General features: G+C 45.6%; 1 protein-coding gene across 1 annotated transcript in view; it reads left to right on the top strand.

The window, feature by feature from the left end:
• LOC146860824 (sperm-specific sodium:proton exchanger-like) overlaps positions 1-24,015 on the top strand; it is a 4,630,975-nt gene that overhangs the window by 3,918,803 nt on the left and 688,157 nt on the right. The window contains exon 18 of the mRNA XM_085646174.1: positions 10,598-10,696. Coding sequence (XP_085502300.1) covers positions 10,598-10,696 — 99 coding nt within the window. The remainder of the gene's footprint in view (positions 1-10,597; positions 10,697-24,015) is intronic.

A 24,015-nucleotide genomic window follows, 5' to 3' on the forward strand; every position in this document is an offset into this window, starting at 1 on the left:
CCCGTAAGAAAGTTGACCAAACGTTGGATTAATCACAGCAGCTGGTGTACCCTGCAGGTGGCAGGACAAGTTTGCCACAGAACCATTACAAGGCCAGTGTAAAGAAATGTCCTGACTTATGAGAGATCCACTCAGTGCATTTTCACAGTGTGTACCGCTTAGAAACACTTCACGATCCCCACTCCAACATCTGTATTCGTAAGGTAAATCCCAGGATGTCTTAATGTATTCTTTATCTAACCTTTCATATTTGCCTGCATGTATTTGTTTGAGGCAATACTGAAAATGAAAAGTAGTGACAGGCAGAGTTATTTTGCCATAAATAAGCCATTCTGTAGCTGGTTTTTCTGCTACCGTAAATGGTAATTTTTCCAGTTTTTCAATGCTCAGCACTGTATACTTTGCTCCTCTTTGTGCCAGTTCAACCTGTTTATCCGTGAGATTGTATTCTGAAAACAGAGACGACGTGTTAATAAAACGCCAAGGCACATAGCCTGCACGCAAGGATTGCAGCATCCAGCCTAATAACATAATAGGACATAACTGAGACTGGCCTTGTTGTAACATGGCTAAAGCTTGTTCCAGTATGTCAATAGCAGAGGTTACAATGTTGTCCAGTGAATATATTCTGGATGACAAAGTTGTTGACCCATTGTCGACCACAGTGAGATATTTCTCTAAGTTAATACGATCATGCTCACGTATTCTTTCTGCAGCCTCTGCCTGTGAAACCTTCCATATTTCGTTATAAGCAGCATAAATGCCGGCATATATGATAACCCTGGGTGGACAACTACTTTTGATGCGGTTCTCTTGGTCCTAGCAAGAAATCCCTAAGGTCTGCGTCTTCTTTAAGTAAAGATAAGTGTTGTTTCACATCCTTGAGTGTAGATTTTTGTAACCAGTCAAGGCACAATTTTCCTACACTGTATGTTTTTACTACCCCCGGATGCTGTTGTTTAACATAACGTGGGTCTGGCCTATGGATAGTAAAGCCCTGTATTCTATTCAGGAAACTTTCTTGACAGATGTTTGTGTCTGTGGGCCAGAGCAACCATTTTCCCCAATCAGGATCTGATCTGTTGTTTTGTGGTATTGTGTCTACTGTGACCGCTCCCTGTGTAGTGCTATTACTTGAAGGTGTGTTCATGTCTTTGATCTTGGCTAATCCAAGGCAAGACGTTTGTTGCACAGTGTCATTCAAAAACATGATTTGCTCTGGGATGATACAGCCTCTAAACAAAGATTCTATCCCCTGCACTTGCCAATCTTTAGAACCCCAGACAGATTTTGTGTCGATTGTGTCTTTCCAAAAGTCAAACCCTTGCCTAGACAGTTGGGCAATAAAGGCTGCAGAATACATTTGTTTTGTATTAGTTAACATAATTTTCTATCCTGTTTTGTTTACATTCCTATAGAAAAACTTTTCTGGATCAGATGTATTGTACCCTGAAAAATATGGAAACTTATTTGCAAACATTTTTGAACTACCCTTTGGTGGTGTAGGTAAATGTTCCCATTGGTTAAACATAAACACATTTCTCGGTGTTGCAGATTTATGCATGAAATGATGACCATAGTGGTTGTAATAATAAAGCTGTTTGTAGTCTGATGAACCCTCTAAGTTTTCATTGTTAGAGAACACAGCAGACCTTTCTAGATCAAACATCAAAGTCCAAATCATCAGAATAGGTACTGGAGGTAATAAAGTCACTTAATGAAATTTTAAATAAATGTGGAATCTTCAAAAGTTCCGTCGGGCCAAATATGTCAAAATCGGTTTTGTCCCAAACTATACCATCCTGTATAGGAACGGCTGTGATGTTCACTGCTGACAAGTCTCTTGCTTCACAATGGGAAGATTTGTGTGGCTTTAAAAGTAAGTTCACATTTTTACTCTCAGTGTCTAAACAAATGTATCTTCCATTCATAAGCACGCTAAGAGTCATTACCAAAGCTAGCCAAAGCACAAAGAAAAATATTCCAGAAATAATCCATAGTTCAATCCATGGTGAAACCAGATAAGTCCCTTTCAGAAAATGAAAAAGGTCTTGCACTTGTTGTTTGAAAGTTTTTAGGGCTGGCGTTGTTTCAGGCTCACTTGGATCCTCAGAAAACGTATCAAAGTTAATGAAATAGCCAGAAGCAGTTCGGTTAATTGTCGGAATTGCATTAGGATTCGTTGAAATCGCTGGAACCAGTTGATCACGTGTTACGTTTGTGTAGACAGGTGTATCTGGAAGAACTGTTACTTGAGGTTCAAGAGGGATGAGTTCCATAGCACTGTTACTTATTCCTTCATCTCTTTCTGTTGAATTCTCGATGGTTATGAGTCTTTTAGTCTGAACCTCTTGGATAGTAGCGAGAGGAGGGAGTCTGCTACTAGGTCAGAGTCCACAAGGCCTACGATTTTTTATCGGCCATAAATATGTTAGACCCACCCATCACCCGAACCTAATACTCTAGCTGTTATAGACTGCTTTATGTCTTGGTTTTTCCTTTCCACAACAGAATTTCCCTCAGGAATAAACGGAGAAGAGTACCGCAATGCTGCGCCCAAAATGGCCATGGCTTCTTTGGAAGCCCGAGAGCTAAATGCAGGGCCCTGGTCAGAATGTAGTGTGCCAATTGCGTATGTGCCGATAAAGACTTGTGGATCTTTTATAGCAGTTCAAGCGTCAGCCGAGCGCTGAGGCCACATCCATAGGGACCTTGAGCACGAATCTACTGCGACCATTATATATTTGCAAGGGACCGCAGTGGTCCAGGTAAACACAAGCTAATGGTTTGCCTGAGATCAACAGGGGTGTCTGCGCACGACGTTTCACTGTGGAGACTTTCATCTGTTGGCATATTTCACATTCCAAAACATAGTTTGTGGTCTGTTTCCCAATGCCAGGCCACCAATATCTTTGTTTTAGTAAAGATAAAGTTGCAGAAACACCTGCATGGGCAGCGGCTATCCCTTCATGTGCTGCTAGGATCAGTCCTAATCTACGTTCCATGTTTGGAATTACCCTATTCCCCACTCCAGGGATTCGAGCAAAAGGAACGTTGTTCGCATCAATTACATAGGAGTACTTGAGTGGAAATTTCTTTGGTAACGCTCCACCACTGCCTTTACTTGAAGCATTGACAGCCAACAATATCTCACTGTCTATTCTCGTTTTTGAACAAGTGATCGCAGCTACAGAAGCCGTCTGAACAGCCCCCTTTGAGGCTTCATCAGCCAATGAATTCCCTGCAATGTGAATGCCATCACATTGATGACTCATCGTGTGTATCACGTGAGCTTTTGGTAGTTCGTTTCTCAACGGAACTACTTGTTCTCAAAGCGTTTATGCATTATTGTGCCACCTTTTGCATCTTTGAATCCGTTTTGAAGCCAATTCTGTAAATATTCATTATATGACTGGACGCAGTAAAAAAAAATCGCACGTTATAAGTGTGGGGAATTCGCGATCTGTATTTTCAAGTGCCAGTTTGAAAGCTTGTAGTTCAGCTCGCTGAGCTGTACAATCTCCTAGAGATTGAGTTTTTATTAGTGACCATTGGTCGGAAGTTACCATCACGCATGCGACCTTTAACGATTGCGTACGCTGCACTGTAAGCTTGCTTACTCCCTGTAGCGGGTTGTGCTGATCCGTCAGCATAAATTATACATTCGTACTGATCGAGAGGCAGAATTTCAGTGGGCAGAGGACATTCCTGTTCATACTGCAGGAACACTTGTGTTTTTAAATCAGGATCAAAACATATTCAACATCTGTTGCAGCAAGAGAATTAACCCATTGTATCCATCTAGGGTGTAAAGCTTTTGCATTTGGAATGCTAGCTTTTGTAACCACTTCTAAGGCTGGTACTGGAGTCACAACAATAAAGTGTTTCCCCTGAGCTGGAGCTCTTTCTTTTGCTACAGCGTCTTGAACTGCTATCAGTATCTTTTCTGTTGAAGTGAAGCGCATTTCTGCTTGTGTATACAAATGTGATTTGTATGCTATTGGTACTTTTTCACCCTTATTAAATGTTAAATAGGTGAACCCGCATTGACCCGAAATTATTCGGATCACTAAATTGCCTTTATTTATGCGTGTTTGTAAGTGATTTGTTGCTAACATGTTAGCTTGGTCTCTGTGTGTTCCTGTCCAATGTTTTGTTGACAAAACAGGTTTAATTCGTAGAGAGGTTTAACCCTTTCTGCGTAATTTAGAATGTGAGTTCTTCCAAAATTTAGGAAACCCAAGATGGACTGTCCATTTTTCAGCGTTTTTGAAGGTTGGAGGAGCGCACACTTTTCTAAAAAGTTAGCTGTCAGGCTCTTGCCTTCACTTGAAGGGTCATATCCTAGGAAAAGGACATTGAGATGGGCAATTCTGGATTTTTTAAAGTTGAATTTATAGCCCTCAGAGGCGAAGCCCAGTATAATGGTACTCACCCTGTTTAAATGTCTATCTAGGTCATCGTCTGTCAGGTAGATGTCATCGACATATGACAATGCCTCATTATCATAAATTTGTAGTAACTCTGTTACCCTTGCTGAGAATAACCCCGGGCTGTTTTTGAACCCTTGGGGGAGTCGACAAAGTTGACGTGAGTCCCATTATTGAGAAAGCTGTTAAGTACCTGCTTTCAGGTGCTATGTTTTGACAAAAGAAACCATTTGAAATTTCCAATGTGGTTTTATATTTTTTACACACAATGTTATTCATTAATGCTGTACTATGTGCATTTTGCACTGCAAATGTTTTGGAACAAGTGTTCAAGTGTCTGTAATCCAAAACTAGACGATATGTATTGTCTGGTTTGGATACAGGAAACAAAGGATTGTTCATTGAGGAGGTGCATGTTTCAATCACCCCTTGGTATTCAAGTTGATCTAAGATCTCCCTGACCTGTTTATTAGCTTCTTGCTTTATTGGGTACTGGCTTTGTGCAGTAGGTTGATTTTTTAGCTGTATTTTGTGGTGAGGTGAGTTCTCATCCCATCCTACATGATTTTTGTATAGTGCTGGTGCCTGGGCTACTGCCCATTTCCTGGCATAAGTATTTTTAGGTGAATTGGAATATGGCTGGAGAAGGCTGGCATAATGATGTCCTCACCATGTGGGCACTCCCTGACTAATTTTGGTGGCCAGTCCTGTTCTGCTAGAAGTATATCATAACCCCTTGGAAGTTTCTCCCAAAAGAGTGCTTTCACTTTTCTTGGTATGTCTCCCTCCATTCGGAGTGTTATTTCATATAACTTTTGTGGAGTACTAACCCTGGTGTCTACAGTCTCTACTATGATGTACTCATTCAAGTCCACTATCTCCAGAAGTTCCTTCAGGTTCTGGTGAGCTATTGTTACTTTTGCTGCACTGTCCAGCATTGTCTGAACCCATTATCCATTCTTGAGCTGTGTTCTAAGTATTCTCGGCATGTCTGATCTTCAGACCTGCTGCCTTCTTTTTTGTGAATTGAGGTTTTGATTTATTTTTCTGAACGTGTTGATCGTCTTTGGACTTCACGCGTTCTTCTTTGTGATCTGACCGTCCTCTTCTATCTGATGTCTGTGAGGATATCTGAAAGGTACGAGAGGAACGTGTATCAGGATCTTGATACCTGTCAGGTTTTCTTAAATTATCCCTATTCCTGAGGTTATACCTGCTTTCAGAGGGCTCCTTTTGAGGAGACCTACCTCAGGATTGAGAACGTGTCTCTTTTGAATTTTGTTTATTAGTTTCCCACTTCTTTTTAGAAGATGTAGGATTTTGTTTAACAGATTCCTTCCCAGGACCTTCAGACAGTTTCGACTTCAAAGGTTTTCCACCCAAACTGCCTCTGCCTAATTCTGAGTAAGATTTTTCTATTATTCTGGGTAGTCCATGTTGATGTTCTGTTACATCAAATTCCCTTAAGCGTTGGCGGATCGCCACTGATGCTGCCTCCCCTTTAATATTAGACAATATTACTGTTGAGACCTGGTCAAAGTTTTACAGTAATTTCATACCTAAATTAAGAGCAGGCTCTGCCCCGTATTCGTTTTGAATTTGTTTTAGGACATCTGGTATTACTGCAATTGACGTAACACCATATGTTTTAGTATAGATGGCAGCAAAGACTGTGCCCAAGTGGTGCAGTCTTCCAGTTGTGGTGTGATCCCCATTGGTAAACAGATTGTTAGGATTCTGTCTTTCTCATAAGGGCTAGTATTTTGAAATACTGCTTCGATTTGAGTAATTTTTTGAGCTATCCAGAATAGAATTTGTTCACGTTTTGTGGGCATTTTACCCATGACTGCGTGTAAAGTCTGTGGAGTAATTTTTTGTGTATACCCCTGTTGGGAGGTTTGATTTGGAATGGTTATTGGTGGTTGGACTGTGAAAGTCCGCATGACATATTGGACTAATTGTCTGTACATTTTTATTAACTCTTGTAGTTGAGTAAGTAATTTTTCGTCTGACATTTCTTCGATGTCAGGATGAGGTGTGTAGCCTGCCTGAATCGGCCATGTTACTCCTAGTGTACCTAGTGGACCGAGCTTGGTAATGCTTTTGTGATGTTTTAGGGCGCCTTTAAACCAAAGATTATGATCCTGGTATGTTAGTGGAATTTCAATATCCTCGAAAGGAATATATTCCTCAGAAGGTTCATCTTCTTTAAAGAAGTGAAATACTTTTGTTACTGGATTTGATTCTGGGAATAGAATCCATGAATAGAATACCTCTGTATGAAAGGATTCGTGTGCCTCTATCACGAAAACTGCTCTACCACCTCTTGGTGTAAAGCCGTGTTTAATACTTTTAGAGTGATGGCTCTCCTTTCGTTTGGAGGGATGTTTATTACACCCTCATCGGTTTCATTTAAACCTGTAAATTTAAAAGCTGTTACGACTGGGTCATCCGCAGCTACACTGTTCTCGGTGTTAGTATCCCCGTTCAGGGACATTGTTTTTGAAAAATGTTGGACATGTTTCAAGGAAACAAAGATAAGGTGCACAATATTTTGGAACACTGTATCCTTCAACGTTGAACAAACCAAAAAGCTAATATATAGGATTTTTGTCCTATTCAGCTTTGGCGGATACTTAACCCTACCCACTCCAGACGTCTCATGGAGTATGTCAGTAGGGGTCACTGGGAAAAGCACAACTGAGTTACTCAGTATCTAGCATTAAATTAGTGCCTTACCAAATGTTGGGCGCCATGTAGTGTAGTTCCTATTTCCCTAATAGGCTCTGCGCATTGGAATAATATACCCTATAGATTTGGCATAGGACTGAGGTCAGTATGCCCCTATCAAGTATAATAAACTTAATTACTTTTTACCAGCTAATTCAGAGGCCACTAGAAACTCCTTGTAAACAAGAAGGGAGTAGTTTCTGGCAACCGCAGAAACATGACAATTTTGTTTCCCTTTAGAATTGGAACACTCTCAGAATCGTGGAAACAACAGATAACAGTTTCACTCAGCTAATCGTGCATGCTTACTTTCTTCAGAGTTACACAGAAAGAATAGACAGGCGTTTCAATAAAAGCATTTATTGAACAGTCGTGTTTCTCGTGTAAGAGATATGAGCTGTTACAATCGTAATGTAATGTAATGTAAAATCCACTTCTATAGCGCTGCTATCACTCCAGGGAGTATCTTGGCGCTCACCCAACTCAGGTGTACGAGATGGGGGGGGAAGAGGTAGACAACATTTCACACAGGACACTGCATCTTTAAACCATTGCTATGCAAGCTGAATCGGACATAGAGTATACCCAGGTTTTTAGTGCTTTCCTATATTGGGTTTCATCCGACATGGAACGTAAGAAAAGGGGGAGCTTGTTCCAGGCCTTGGCACCCAACACAAAGAGAGATTTACCACCCTTTGTTGTCAGTCTGAATTTAGGGATAACCAACAGATTCTGACCCACAGACCTTAGACAGCGTACTGGATTATATCGTCGTAAGACAGTATGCGAGATACATTATGTACAGCGTAAGCAGTAGAAAGAAATAATACTGCGCTAGCATTATCTTTTAGCTATGACACATGTATTCATATACATAAATAACATAAGCAAAAAATGCGAGTACTCATGACCCTGGGCGTAGTTCGCGAAGTAGCACTACGCGAAGCTACGCAAAGTGCACTTCGCTCTACGCGAGCTACGCGTAGCACTTCGCGAACTGCATAGTACCCTGTGCACACTGTGCAAGATGTTGTTTTCAATGATTGCACAGTGCGGACAAGCAACCGGCACTGTGCAATCATTGAAAACGGCATCTTGCACAGTGCGAGCTGTAGTTTTCTGCCGCTCGAGTAGATTTTTACTCGAGCGGCAGCTTTCTCAACGCGGACTGGTAGTTTCGAGCATACGTGACCACTCGCAATGAGAAACCTGACCTCCTCGCATTGAGAATCTCGCCGGGAGGTTTATTTTCCACGCTCGCGATCGCCAACTTGATGTTGCTGATCGCGAATGAGGAAAAAGTCTCGCTGGGATGTCATTTTGCTTGCTCGTGGTCGCCAACTTGACATTGAGGACCGCGAGCAACCAAAAAAGGACCGCTGCACTACGCAACACTACGCTACGTGTGTTCGCACTGTGCTACGTGCAATTCGCTTAGTGCGAAGTAGCGCAAACTTCGCAAACTACGCGAGCGTAGCGTAGTGCTTTGCCCAGGCTTACTCATGAGATGCTTCTCTAACTAGTTCTACCCCAGTGTACCGTACCTAAGTGTAGTACAAGGTAAGAAGTAGGTGATGTATTCTATAGTATGGTACGCTATAGTATGGTATGCCAAGTTTAATATGCCAAGATTAGTATGCCAAGAGCCCCTCTAGGTTCTAGTCAGCTCCATACCTTGAGAATGAGAGAGGTGGGAATCTCTTTCCGGGTCTCGAACTCTAACACCCCACGAAGGAAGTCAGAACACTGGAAGCTGGATTCTCTGTGAGCAGGGATGACAGCGTCTCTTGTCAGTGCATCAGGCTGGGACATGGGCTCCTCTAAAGTCGAGGTCTCCTCCTACTTGCTTGGGCAAGGGAAAGTATATTTATACTCGGTAGGTGCCTTGGAATGTTAGTATTGACGTAAAGTCGGGCAGAGGAAGACGTCAGGAATGAACCCTTAAGGAATAGCGGTTCATGCATAATAAATGAGTTCTTGGAGAAATCAATAATACTGTGATAGGGGAACTCCCAAGAGCTCAAGGGTCTGGTGTCTAAGAACTCGTTGTGACGTTGGGGTGGACGGATGTAGGTGAGCATGCCTGTATTTGGATCGCATGGCTAATGCCTAAATAAGGACTGGGATCTTATGCCTATACAAGGGCAATACGAATTGTGACTTTATATGGACATGTATCAGGAAAACCTATATAAGGACACTTAAAGCGGAATACAACAATTCACACTCCTCTCCTCCATCGACTAGGATATAATCCTGAAAATACTCTACACTAGGTTGTTCATCAACCTTTGAAAAGTAGACATCAATTTGAAGGGTGTATGGATGTAGCAGTATGGTCCTTATAGTGTTTCGAATGACCTCATTGTCTGGATTCTTCACACAGTTCTGTCTGATGATAAGCTGTCGATATGTTGAGAGACATGAAAAAGACCGCCCCTTTAAGTGTAGCCAACATTTCTTTAATGTTGGGAAGGGGCTAGTGGTTAACCCAGATGTTAGAGTTTAAGTCATGTAAAGTTCCACACAGTCTTAAGGATTTGTCTGTTTTACATGCCAAACGTATCACCAGACCTAGCCACTCTGAACCCTCTATTGGTTCGATTATACCCAGACAGCACAAATGTTCAAGATCAGTTTTCAATTCTATCCTTAAATTGATAGGCACTTTGTGCACGTTGTGCATGAGAAGCTGAAACAATATGAAGTTGAAATCCTGTCAACTTCCCCAAGATTTCAGTAAACCCCTTCAGGATATTCACTCATCCATTTGCAGTCATTCAATTGACATACACTTGTATGCCATAAATTAAAGAGTTATTTCTTAGACAAAGCTTGCTCAGAATTGTTGGGGTTTAATACAATGTTAAGCCATAAGGTCCCCTTGATCGTTTCAACCAATCAAATTCAACTCTTTTTTGCAACATACACTATTCTATTAGTCACTCGGAACTCCACCACAATTGGCACATATGACGTTGCACCTCACACACCTCCTAAACGTTTCTGTGACAGCTGCAATCAGCAGCCCGATGACACCTGCAGAGGACTGCAACAGACACGTCATACGCACAGGACTCCGCGTGGAACCGGGCCGACAGAGACTCTCATGACTCATCCCTGTCGCCACCAACATTCTGAGTTCTACATTCCGAAACCACTCAAAGGGAAACCCAACAGAGTGCATCCTTCAGTGATATTATAACCTTGCAGCTTTTCTCTCTCCATTTTGTGTCACTGAGTAGAACTCTCATTTTGAAGGCTCCTACTCTTGCTAAGCTATCTAGTGAATAAAGTAACACTGAAAAACGGGTTTCATACTGTATACTGAGCAACACCTCAATTTAGGATGAATATCCACATTGATAAATCTGTTCAAAGAGTTCTTTGGCTTCGTATTAGAAATGTAATTCGTTTACATCTTTTTTGGATTTCAGGCCAGAGCAAAGATTTTATTTTTTGACTATGAGGATACAATATGCAAGCAAGGCGACTCTCCCCGAGGCATCCATCTAATAGTGTCTGGGCTGGTAAAGGTAAGCTCATTGTTCTGATATTGATGTTCTTGTTCCAGGCTGTATGTACTGAAGCTGCTTGAATCAGATAAACATTGTTTTATATTATTTGACCAGATCCTGAGTTTTATACCTTTAAAATTAAGAAAGTTTGCCGATATTTAACTTACTATTAGTCTATGACTAACGGCCTGCTTTACATGCACAACAGGACATTGCAATTTCTCAACCAATAAGTAGACTTTCAGAGGGACTGAAGCCACAGGCGACACTTTCACTTTTAAAAATCTGCATTTACAAATAGTGTGCGCTTGAGGCCGTATGAGAAGTTACGGTCATTCACAAAATACCTTTTTTCTTATTAAATGCTACAGCAGGTGCAAATGTTAGCCTTTATGTTTTAAACAAATGTTATTGCATTTTTACAAAGACACACAGAAAACCGTTATTTAATACAGAACTTCAGTTCACCATGTGTTGCAGCTTAGTACAGGCTACAATCGATTCCATTGACAAAACATGTGAAGTTGCAATGTAAGTAGTACTTTAACTTTGAACATATATCCAAGTCCCCCCCCCCCCATAAACTTGAATTCCTCATTTGAAAAAGTAAGCATTGTAGGCATTCTATTTTAATCAATGTCAAAGCCAGTCTCCCGACCCCACTCAGCATTAAGGAAGCCAAAGTTAATTGATTTAGGATTACATGGTATGCACCCAGGAACAACTTGGCAGTATGTAACGCTTAGTCATGCAGGTACCCCATGAGATCCTCCCAAATCGTGTTATGCATTAGCAGACTTAGTTTAGTGGCCAACGCCAGTCTAGGAACCATCTGCGCTCAGGGTTCTAAATGCCTCCAACAAGGTATCCCCCTCCAGTGCTACTGGTCTTTTTCATAAGCCGCGATATTCCTCATGGTGTAGTGCACCACTCTCAGCCAGGTCCCACTTCACCACCTCCTCCTGCCACTGGGAAACCATGGGGGCAGCATGGAACTTCCAACGTTTTGTAAGCTGGCATCTAGCCAACAACAATGCCAAGTCGACAAAGCGTGAAGTCACCTTAGCGTTTTTGGGTCTAGGTTACAACCAAAGCATGCAACATTCCAGGGTGTGCCAGTGAGTCTGTTCATAAGATCTGGGAGAAGGGACGTGATTTGTGTCCAAAAGGAAGTCAGTGTGGGGCATGCCCATATCATATGTAATAAATTGGCTTCCAGTGTTCAACAACGCTGGCAGGCTGAAGGGATCATTGGGAACATGGATGTAACTTGTGTGGAGTAAGATAAGCACTGTGCTAAATGGAAAATTGTATAAATTTGAATCAGGAGTTTTGAGATAAATTTTTGGGACATTCTAACAAGAAGCTCCATTCTTTGTCTTGCTGAGTACATGCTAGGTCTATTTCCCACTTAGCTCATAGGGCGGTCATAAGTAACTGTATGTGCGAGCGGATAACCCGGTACAGCCATCGTACTAGATGACGCCCATGTCCCATTGTGTGCATTGCTTGCATTAATTAATGAGAAGTGGGTTTGGTCCTCCAAGGTGCTCAATGTCGCTTTATGTAACATGTGATGCTGGCATGGGTCAAGAACAAGGTATGGGGCAGGCCGTGCATATGTATAAAGTCTGTGTGACTCAATAAGGTACCCTCTACAGATAGATCACCTACTGTTTCCACTCCTACCCGTGACCAAGCAGTAATATATGTGTTGTAAGAGTCCCAGAGGCCGTTGGTAGACCCACCAGTGGTGTATTCAAATTGTAGGGCACCTGTGGGGAGGTGTAGTGCAGAGAGATCACAAAATGGGAGACAGAAACTTGGAGCAGCAGGGGGCCATCCGTAGGAATGGCAATACCAGGGCAGAACATTCTGTTTAATGTTCAACGCTTAAGCATGGCCATGATGTAATCGATTTCTTGCAGATTATAGCCTGCTAGCCAGTAAGAGAGGCACTGTACTTGAGATTTAAAATCTGAAGTACCCATTCCACGTTGGTCAGGGGGAGTTGGAGCTTAGGGAGGGCGACCCTACGACGACCACTAGCCTACATTAAATCAATTGAGAGTCCATTTAGTATTTTAAAAATCCATGCAGGGATAAGCACCGGAAGGTTCACAAAGTGATAATGCAATTGCGGTAGATTGACCATTTTAGCTAGGGCCAGTCAAGCTGCAATCAATAGTGGTAATGTGATCCAGACGTTTACCTGCGATTTGAGGGACGTTACAGTTTTAAGGAGGGTACCCTCTAAAACATCAAGCATTTCTCAATATATTTTCACTTCCAAGTATCGAAACGTTCAAGCGTCACCTGAAGAGACATTTCCCCAAAAGGTAGTGTCGGCCGGTTGTAAGTGTCCGCAAAGGAAAAGGCATAAGATTTTGTCTCTTTAATTTGCAGGCCAGAGAGGGAAGAAAATGCTTTGAAGTGTCCAGCCAGTGCCTGTAGATTCAGGCAGCGGTCTCTAATGTATAATATCATATCATCTGCATATAATGAGATAGCTGGTCCTATGGGGATGCCCCATGTGTGGGCATCTTGGCGTAGTGGTCGTGCCAAGGGTTTCAGTGCTAGGAGAAATAAACGTGGCGACAGAGGACAGCCTTGACACATGCCTCTGTGTATCAAATAGGGAGCAGAAATATGTTGGGCGGGCTTGTGTGGAAGGGCCAGTGTAGAGCAACCTTACCCAACGAGTATATGCGGGAGGTAAACCATATTGTGTGAGAGCTGCAAGCAAATAATCCCAGCTCAGTGATATACAACCTGCCCAGGGAGGCTGCCTGTGGACCGTATCCATAACATGGTGTAGCCGGTGAATATTAAGGGAGGTATTGCAATTTGGGACCAAGCCAAATTGGTCATTGTGCAGAGGTTTGGGAAGTAGGGGAAGTAGACGGGATGCCAAGCCTTTACTGAGGATTTTGTATTCAGTATTGAGAATAGAGAGGGGTCTGTAGGGAGACATATCTGAAGAATGTTTTGTCAGGTTTTAATAAGGAGGTGGCCAATGCCTGTGCTGTGTTGGGAGGTAGTATACCGGCAACTAACGAGGCGTTATAAAGATGCTCCAATTGTGGGACCGAGCGGGTAGAAAATATGGCGTAAAACTCAGTTGGACGGCCATCTGAGCCAGGGGTCTTATTTCTGGCTAGATACTTTATTGCACCTCGGATTTCAGTGGCCGTAAGGGGGGGCCCCAGTTTGTCTCTCTCCAGTACTGTTACTCGAGGAAGGGATAGGGCATTGAGGAAATCTTGAATAGGCTTTGATCCTACGGGGGAGTCAGCATACAGGTTGAATAGAAATCCTGGAAAGCTTTGTTTATATGCAGTTGGGTGGTGGCTTGAGAGTTGTGAGGTAGGGTGATTGTGAGGATCGGGGTGGGTATGGGTTGTGGCTTAATCAGACAAGCCAGCAAGGCTCCAGATTTATCGGCTGCTGTGTGGGTCTTCTGTATGTATGTTTTGTGATCTATTATGTGTAACCATTGTTATAGTTCTGCGTATTTAATCCTAGCCTCTTGCAGTTGGGCGGCATGTTCCTTGTTATCTACTGCTGCCCTTTCCAGAGAACCCGAACTCTCCTCTCCTCTACTTAGGTAAGTTCTCTTAGTACCGTACCACGAGCCCAACCAGAGTGCCGATGGATGTCCTGTGTATGATCACTTTAAGAGCTTACCATTCCACTAGAGTTGACGAAGTGGAGCCAGTGTTCTCAGAGAAATAGTTGTCTATTGAAGTAGCCAGAGTATCCCGAAAAATAGCATCTTCTAATAACTGAGGCTGGAAGTGCCACGTGGGGATAGGTGCAGGCATGCGGCCCCACTTGATCGCAATCTCTGGAGGGTTATGAGTGGAGAAGGTTTTTCCTAAATATGTTAAGCGTGCAATAGAGGGTTGGAGGGAGGTCGTACATAGGAATCTGTCCAGCCATGTGTGAAGTAAATGTGGAACTAAATATCATAAATATTTACGCATGCCTCTATTCCGGGTGTGCCAGGCATTATTAAGGGACCATCCCTCCACCCACAGTCTTGAGGCTTTAGCTTGACATACTGAAGCAGCAGTTGGAAGAGGGGAGTGTGATCTTTTAAGGTCTATATGTAAGACAGCATTATCGTCCCCACCTAGGAGCCAAGGGCAATGTGACCAGTCTGCGAGTACTGTAGAGAGCCGAGCTAGGAAACTATCTTGCTCCAGATTCGGGGCATATATGCTGCCTATTACCACCAATGTATTATCGAGTGTACTTTGGAGAAGGACATAACATCCTTGTGTATCTATTCTGGTTTCCAACACCTTGAAAAGAATGCCTGCTTTGATCCATACTGTGGCCCCGCAAGAGAAAGCAGAAAATGAGGTGTGGAAGAGCTGGCCAGGCCATTTCGTCTGAATTTTACGGGCTTCACAGGCTATGAAGTGGATTTCCTGTAAGCACACCACATGTGCTTGATGATGGGCTTCGATCCTGTAACGTTTATGTATGGACCCCATGCCTCTTACGTTCCAGGTTAGCATGTTATAAATACGAGGTACAGACATTATGGTTGGGCAGAAGCCAGCATGTGTAGTATGCCTGAAGTCAGACCATGACTTCAAGTAATGTGGAATTAGGCAGTGACGATGTATAACCCTTGTAAGCAAAGACCCCAACAAAAAACATATCTGATACCTGGTCCATCGATGTAACCTTGTTCGACCAACACTGTAAAGGAACCTTAAAACTTTGAATAAGAGAGTGCAGTCACCTTTGGGATTTTGGGAAAACAGCTTGAGAATGTAGAAAAGATGGGGATGGGAAGGCAAAAACAGATAGGTGCCGGGCCTGGCAACAAGCCGCATGTAGTAGGGTGAGACATCCTATCAGAAACAACAAAGCATATGTAACCATTGAAAAAAAGACATCCCCATAGAGACTAATGCAATTCTGGTAAATAGATCTAGGCAAGAGTGTAGTGCTAAGAGTGTTCAGACAGGTATTGAAAGTATGTCATGAGGGCTTGGAGGGAGCTGCCATCCAAAGGGGTCCTAGTCCAGCAGGTCCTGAGCCACCTGTTGAGTGACCATGAGACATAATACTAGGCTGCCCCCGAGTCTGAGCCGGAAGCACTGCCCTGAGAGGAACTGGGGCTGATGGCTGGTCGAGTAGGACATAGGGAAGTGGCTGAAAGAATAGAACTTTTCCAAACTTCTAGGGCATGCTGAAGGGAGGGGATCGAGCCTCCCCCTGCACAGACAGAGATGGCCTCCCTCTCCGGGTCCGAGGCAGGCGCTGCGTCTTGTGTCATCGATAGTTGTGGGTTCTTGAGTCTATGGGAGTCATGGAAGTGTTTCAATCCAATCCCAAGCCTCCTCTGGGAGTTCAAAAAAGTAGAATTTCCGTTCATAAAAATACCTTAAGTCTAGCTGGACACTGGAGATCATAGGTGAAACCTGTGAGAAGTTGGCCTGGTATATGCTGTTCACTAATTAAAGTGGGCACCTTGCAACAGTCCAAACGACCTTTATGGTGATTAGGTCAAAGATAACCTTTATAGAAAGTTATCCTAGTGGTAGCTATGGAGAGCAGCCATCAGGCTAAGTCTTGAAGGAATGAAAAGCAGCTTGTTTTACCAGAACAGAACCTCCTCAGTGATCAAATGAAAGGAGAACCACACAAGTGTTATATAAAAAATATGTATTTATTACTAAACACTCTCTACTAATCTCTATACGAGATTAAAAAATAAATCACACAATACTTAATCAATAGAACAGCAGTAAATAGCACAATACACAGCGGGCTCCAGGGGGAGACCGAACCATATACTACAAAACTGGTATAAGAACAACTACTTCACTAGACACAGTGTCTACAGCACGTAGAATCACCGGGACCCCAAGGAACCACCCAAAGAAGTGACACAGGCAGCCCATGGAGGACGGGTGCAGTGTGGGAACACAGACGTGTGCTCTGTACAACTCTATGGGAAAGTCGCGGTTGGAAAATTACAATTTAAGGACTCTTCAGAGAGGACTTCAAGCAAACCCTTTGGAACATAGAAGGTTCTAAGGCCAGCACCCTTGTGAGTGCTGAGGTACCCGTGCTACCTATCCCAGAGGAGCCGGGTACATAGGGATCAAGTGGTGTCGGAAACCCTCATCGTTTTCAATAGAGTGAGACGAAGAAGTGCTGCTGCCGGGAAGCTGAAAAGTGTCCGGTGAAATTCAAGCCTGGATCCAAGGTCAGAAGAACCTGAAAGCAGAGGGGACAGAGTCTGGGTCACTTCAGGGTGACCAGGGGCTCGATAGACAAATGCTCACTGATGTCAGGTGCTTCTGGTGTGAAGATAGGATGCTTGACTCTCCCGCCACGGGGACCAGGAGACGTTGACAATGACCAAAGTCTGGAGGTGAGCTCTCCTGAGAAGGATGTAGCGTGCTGAGGGGTCAGTGTCCAGATTGAACACCAACAAGCCTTGGCAAAGGCAACCGACGCATGCAGACTAAACAGGTTACGGTGTGGACCAGCAAGGTCTAGGAGACTCTCCAAGCTATGGGGTGTCAGGGCACATCTGGAGCAACCAGGAAAGCCCAAGGAAAATCAAAGTGACCCTCGCCAGGACCCACAGGCCAACGAACCAGGGATCGCGAGGGGACCTCAAGCGAATTCACAAAGCACCAGCCCACAGAGCACTCGTGGAGTGGAGGCCGGAGGTCTTCGGTGGAAATGCTGCTCGGGGTTGGGAATACATGTTGTCCAAATCACAGCCTCAGGGATTGCCAAAAAGCATATGCTGCTGCAAAAGTACGCAGTGCACAGGGGTTCGGGTCTCAGGATTGCTGAGAGGGCAGATCAACCTCAGGGACGTTTGGGAACCCACCTCCTGTGTTGCAGCAATCTTCGGAGTACTTAGGAGCTCGGGAGATGCAAACCTGTCAGATGCGTCTAGGTGCCTGCTGCTGCAGGGGAGTAATTACTTTACTCCAAGGGAGATTCTTCTGTCGTCCAGCGAAGTGTAGACCGTCAAAGTACTTGGTTTCTGTTGTAGAGTTTAGTCCAGGTAAAATCCAAAGTCCTGTAATCAGGTTACCCACTTTATACCCAGGGAAGGGGTTGGACTGACTCTGGGGACCCTCCTAGTGGAGGGGCAGGACAGAGGGGTGGCTACACCCATGTCCTTTGTCCAGTTTTGCGCCAGAGCAGGAGCAAATGGCTCCTGCAACTGGTTTGAGCTGGACTATGCATGGGGACACCAAATGTGCCTCCAGTGCAGACATTCTAGCACTCTTAGAGTGCGCCCACCCAGACCCAATACACTAAAGCCTGTCTGGGAGGTGGTCACACCTCCCTGTGACAGGAAACCTATTGTCAGCCCTTCCCTTGCTCAAGCTTGGCTGGCAGCATCCATTTTGTGATGCCCAGGTCGAGAAAGCTGGTTCCGGGTATACCGGTGTTTCACCGAAGTCCCTCTAGGAGGGTGGAATCATACCTCCCCTGCCAGTTACTGGCAGGGAGTTATGATTCCAAGGAGTTTGACACCAAACATGACATGTTTCTAAGCAGCCGTTTTAAAGTTAGAATTTACAGCGCCGTTATAATGCACTTAAATATATATGGTTGGCTGCATCATAGACAACCATGGAGAATAGGTTCCGAAGGCTGCAGAGGGGCCCTACACATGCAGGGGCACCCTCCCACATAAAACCCAGCACCCAGGATTGTTAAGGCCTGTGTAGGACTTGGCATTTTTGGCCAAAGTTCCCTAAACTTTTTGCTTTACCCCTAGACCTGACATAGAGTTGCCAATGTAGATGCTTTGGGCACTTTGCCTCTGCTGATCAGTGTCAAAGTACAAGTTTTCCTTGTGTAAAGTGTAATGGTAATTGGTTGGCCATGATTGGTATGTTTGCCTTACTAGTAAATCCCTAGTGATGTGCACTGTGTGCCAGGGCTAGTAATGCAAAGGAGAGCGGAGAAGGTAACTCTGGCCTGCAGTGTAGGGCCTGCACGCAGTTTGCTAAGTGAGCATGTTGTCCTGACAAGTGCAACCACTTGTCAGGCCTTACTTTCCCTATTCCGTACACTGTGGGCTCCCCTGTGATAGGTCCCGGGTAACCCCTGGGCAGGGTGCAGTGTAAGTAAATTGCAGGACATTTACTGAGGTGTGTGCTTTGTCCTTACAGTGAAAAAAAAACCATTACGTTTTTCACTGGTGAAAGCAAGGCCATCCTGCCCATAGAAGAGAATTGGGGAGGTTGGGTATTGTGTTTGTTAGCATAGTTTCCCATAATTTTAAAATGGGGAGGTGAAGTTTAGTATGTATGAACTCACAGTGTCATTACACATCTTTCTATGAAAGTGGTTTTGTCACTGTATGTTCAGAAACCACTCTTTTAGAAAGTGGCTGAGTTTTGTGCTTTAAGCATTTCTTTGTGTCTCTGCTAAATGTGGATTGACTGTCTGGATCTGAGAGATGAGAGGAGCTGGGGAGGTCTTGACCCAGGAAGGGGTTGAGATGGCACCAGCCTGACCTGCATCTGGAGAGTAGGTGGAGGAGAAGCCCTGGGAGGTGAAGAGGCCTGGGTTCCTGCTATAAACCAATTGACCCGTCTCCTGCTGAATGATTAAGGATCCAGACCCCCAGTGTCAAAGGGAGAAAGGTGACACTAGGAGGGAGACACCCAGAACTGATTTAGGCAGGGGTCAGGGACCCCTGAGCACAACAAACTTCAAAGACATTTAGGGGTATAACTATGAGAGCGGAGACCCCTGAACGTTGGAATAGAAATGGATTGAGACTGAAAAGGCTTGGACTCATTTCGTGGTCAAGAGGAACCTCTGCTAAGGAAGGAACAACTGAAGAGACTGCTGAGAAGGACAGACCCTTGCTTCAGGATCTGGGGTTGGTCTGCAGTTTGCTGCTTTAACCAAGGAAGAGGCTGTTGGGACTGTGCTTTGTGCGCTGCTTCCCCCAGCTTGAAGAAGACTGTGCTTTGTGCTGTGTCTTGTTACCTCAAGAGCCCGAGGTGAGCTGGCTCCCTGTTTGGAAACGCAGGAACATAAAAGTATCCGCTGAAGTTTCAAGCGACACGTGGGCGCGTGTTGTGGCAGCTTGAGACCCTCAGAAGGTGTGCCCTGTGATCTTGGACACACGGAGGAGAATTGAGACTCGGACGCACTGGGTGTGTGTCGTGGTGCACAGGAGGAGTTGGTGAAGAGCGCCCTGTCAACATGTGCATCGAAGGTGAAGTGAGTCTCAGACGCTCTGGGTGCGTGACGTGGTGCACCACAGGCGGTGAAGAGCGCCTGGTCAGCGTGTGCATCGGAGGTGAATTGAGACTCGGACGCCAGGCTGCGTGTCGTGGTGCACCACAGGCGCTGGTGAGGAGTGCCTGGTCAACGTGTGCATCGGAAGTGGAGTGAGTCTCGGACGCTCTGGGTGCGTGACGTGGTGCACCACAGGCAGTGAAGAGCGCCTGGTCAGTGTGTGCATCGGAGGTGAAGTGAGGCTCGGACGCCAGGCTGCGTGTCGTGGTGCATCACAGGCGCTGGTGAGGAGCGCCTGGTCAACGTGTGCATCGGAAGTGGAGTGAGTCTCGGATGTGCATGGTGCGTGTCGGGGTGCACCGGAGGCGCTGGTGAAGAGCGTCTGGTCATCAAGTGCACCGGAGGAGAAGTTAGGCTCAGACACGGTGAGCATTTCGGGGTGCGGTCGAAGGCGTTGGTGAAGAGTGCCTGTATATCGGGGCACCAGAGTTGGAGTAAGTCTAAGTGAAGCAGTGTGCGTGCTTTGGTGCAACCTGGGACTGTGGAGGTGATCGGCTGATCATCGTGTGCACCGGAAGAAATTGAGTCTCTGCAGCGCGGTGTGCGTGTCTTGGTGCCAACTGAGGCCGCAGGAAGGAGTGCCTGGTAAACATGCACTCAGAGTCGACGCGAAGTCCCATCAGCGTTGTGTGTGTGGCTTCGTGCCAGAGGAGACCCGGAGGGTGCTGTGGTGAACGTGCACCAGGAGTAACGTAATCTCAGAGGCGTGTGGTACGTGTGCCCTGCAGCTGCCTGAGACCTTCCTAACAGTCTCAGCCCGGACCGGCAGCCCCGGAGGAGCTGAGCTGCCAGGCCGAGCTGCTGAGGCCCATTGAGAAAGCTCTGCATGGAAGGCCCAGTTCGCTGAAGGAGGAGAGGAGAGTGGCCTCGCGCCCCCAGGTAATGTGGATCACTGCTGGGTGGGGTGCGGGCTCGGAGGGACACTCTCTCGGCCTCTCAGACCTTCTGGTGATGTGACCCTTTCCTTCGGCTCGGATTGGGGCCCATACTGAGCAAAGGAGTGGCAGTACTAGGGCCAGAGTGAGAAGCTGTACTTTATGTCATCGTTAGCACGTGTGAGGGGCAACTGTTATTGAAGAAGATGACTGTCGTAATACACATTGCCAATATTGCTGCTAACGAACTGCCTTATGACGCCTGACATTATTTCTGATTAGCGAAGTACAAGATTGTAGCGCTACGCATTGCATTATTTCTCCATTGCAAAGTAAAGGAGTGTCTCGACCCGCATTGCATTATTTCTTCATTGCAAAGTACATGACTGTAGCTACGCATTGTATTATTCCTTAATTGCACAGTACATGATTGTAGTGGTGCGCATTGCATTATTTCTTCACTGCAAAGTACGTGATTGGGGTGTGACGCATTGCATTTTTCCTTCATTGCACAGTACATGATTGTAGCGGTACGCATTGCATTATTTCTCTCATTGCGAAGGTACCGGGGTGTACCGTTAAGTATTTCATTATTTCTCCTTTGCCCAGCACAGGATTGTATCATTACCCAGCGCACTATTGTTTGTCCATTGCACCTTGTGTGATTCTAACATGGCAACCGGCATAGCATTTTGAAAGCAGTGGTTGGGATTTGAACCCACCAGCCAGTACAAATATTACCCTTTATTATATGTTGGCTTTTGTATCGTGTGGTCTGATCGTATAGCTTTTTATATAAAGTTTATACTTGTTTTATCAAACTCGTGTGGAGTCCATTTGTGGTGTCACCAGTGGGTTGCTGTGAGTGTGGTTGCACATACTGTACACGTGTGCCTTGGAAATATGTCTGGCTGCTCGTGCCAAGCTACTAAGGGGGTGAGCAGGGCTATCTCAAACGGTGTTCTTACTTGCCCTAACGTTGAGTAAGGAGTCCCGGGTCTCGCATTTGGTGACAGTGGTGTGGGACTGGGACTCCGGCTTCCAATACCTTCCATAGGGGTGGCTGATGGGTACATATGTGTAGTGATTTAGAATAGATATAGGGAACCTAAATCTAAGTAAGGGGTGCATGCACCTCCTTACACAGGCTGTAGTAGCAGACCTGTGGTGTCATTTTGAATGGCCTCTCAGGGGTGGAACAATACATGCTACAGCCCCTGGGAGGCCTCTGGGGCACCTATGCCCTGGGTACATGGTGTACCATATACTAGGGACTGATAAGGGTACCCCAGAATCCAAAATGGAGTGTACCTAAAGTACATGCAATCAATTTACAGGAGAAAGCAGATAGACGAGGGTCCTGAATAGCAGGATCCCAGACAGTCTAAGCCAAAAACAGTGATACATCAGCAAAAAGTGGGGGTAACCATGAGAGGCAGATCCTACTCTCCTAAACAACCCCCCCCCCAAATGTAGGGACATTAAACTAACCTTGACCAGTTGAGTCTTCATGTTCTAAGTGGAAATATCTTGAGAGTCCATCTGCATTGGCATGTTTACTCCCAGGTCTATGTTCCACTGTACAGTCCATCCCTGTAGGGAAATGGACCACTTCAAATGTTTGGGGTTTTCACCCTTCATCTGTTTCAGCCATAAGAGGGGCTTGTGGTCTGTCTAAACAATGAAGTGAGTGCCAAACAAGTATGGCCTCAGCTTTTTCAAGGCCAAACCACAGCAAAGGCCTCCTTCTCAATAGCTGACCAACGTTTCTCTCTGGGGGTCAACCTTCTGCTAATAAAAGCTACTGGCTGATCCTGAACCTCATTATTCAGTTGTGATAACACAGCCCCTACCCCCAACTCAGATGCATCAGTTTGAACAATGAATTGTTTGGAATAGTCAGGACTTTGCAGAATGGGAGCAGTGCATATGGCCTGCTTCAGGTCATCAAATGCCTTTTGACAGCTAACTGTCCACTGAACTTTCTTAGGCATTCTTTTGGAAGTTAGATCATTCAAAGGGGTCACTATAGATCCATATCCTTTGACAAACCTCCTGTAATACCCAGTCAGGCCCAAGAAAGCTCTGACCTGAGTTTGGGTAGTTGGAGCAACCCAGTCCATGATGGTCTGGAATTTGCACTGCAATGGTTGAACCTGACCTCCACCCACAAGGTGGCCTAGGTATACAACCTTACATGAAGCCAGAATCCAAGAGAAGGCCCTCGACTGGACCACGTCCTTCCTCTCCGGCAGAACCCAGAACGTCCGCCTCCCACCCTTCTGTTCCGAAGCCACCGACATCATCTGCGTAGTACCCCAGTGCTCATCCCTTAGCCTGACACTGTTCAACATTTACATAGCCCCCCTCGCACAAGTGGCCCGCCAACACGACCTCAACATCATCTCCTACGCCGACGACACCCAGCTCATCCTCTCCCTCACCAAGGACCCACTCACTGCCAAAACCAACCTCCACGAGGGAATGAAGACCGTCACAGATTGGATGAGAAGCAGCCGCCTAAAGCTGAACTCGGACAAGACGGAGGTCCTCATCCTCGGACCCACCCCCCCACCTGGCACGACTCCTGGTGGCCAACCACACTGGGACCGGCACCGACACCCACCGACCACGCACGCAACCTAGGATTCATCCTCGACTCCTCCCTCTCCATGTCAAAACAGGTCAACGCCGTCTCCTCCTCCTGCTACAACACCCTCCGGATTCTCCGCAGGATCTACAAGTGGATCCCTACCATAACAAGAAGAACGGTGACCCATGCCCTCGTCAGCAGCAGGCTGGACTACGGCAACGCACTCTATGCAGGAATCCCGGCCAAACACCTGCAACGACTACAACGCATCCAAAACGCCTCCGCCCGACTGATCCTCAACATCCCCCGCCGCAGCCACATCACCCCCCACCTGAGAGACCTACACTGGCTCCCCGTCGACAAGAGGTTCACCTTCAAGCTCCTCACCCACACTTCAAAAGCACTCCACAACACTGGACCAGCCTACCTCAACAGCAGACTCAGCTTCTACACCCCTACCCGCCAGCTCCGCTCCACCAGCCTCGCCCTCGCCGCTGTCCCCCGCATCCAACGAGCTACCTCCTGCGGCAGAGCCTTCTTCTTTCTCGCTG

This window comes from Triturus cristatus, chromosome 3_1 (genome assembly GCF_964204655.1).
Source record: "Triturus cristatus chromosome 3_1, aTriCri1.1, whole genome shotgun sequence".
NCBI classification, from domain to species: Eukaryota; Metazoa; Chordata; class Amphibia; order Caudata; family Salamandridae; genus Triturus; species Triturus cristatus.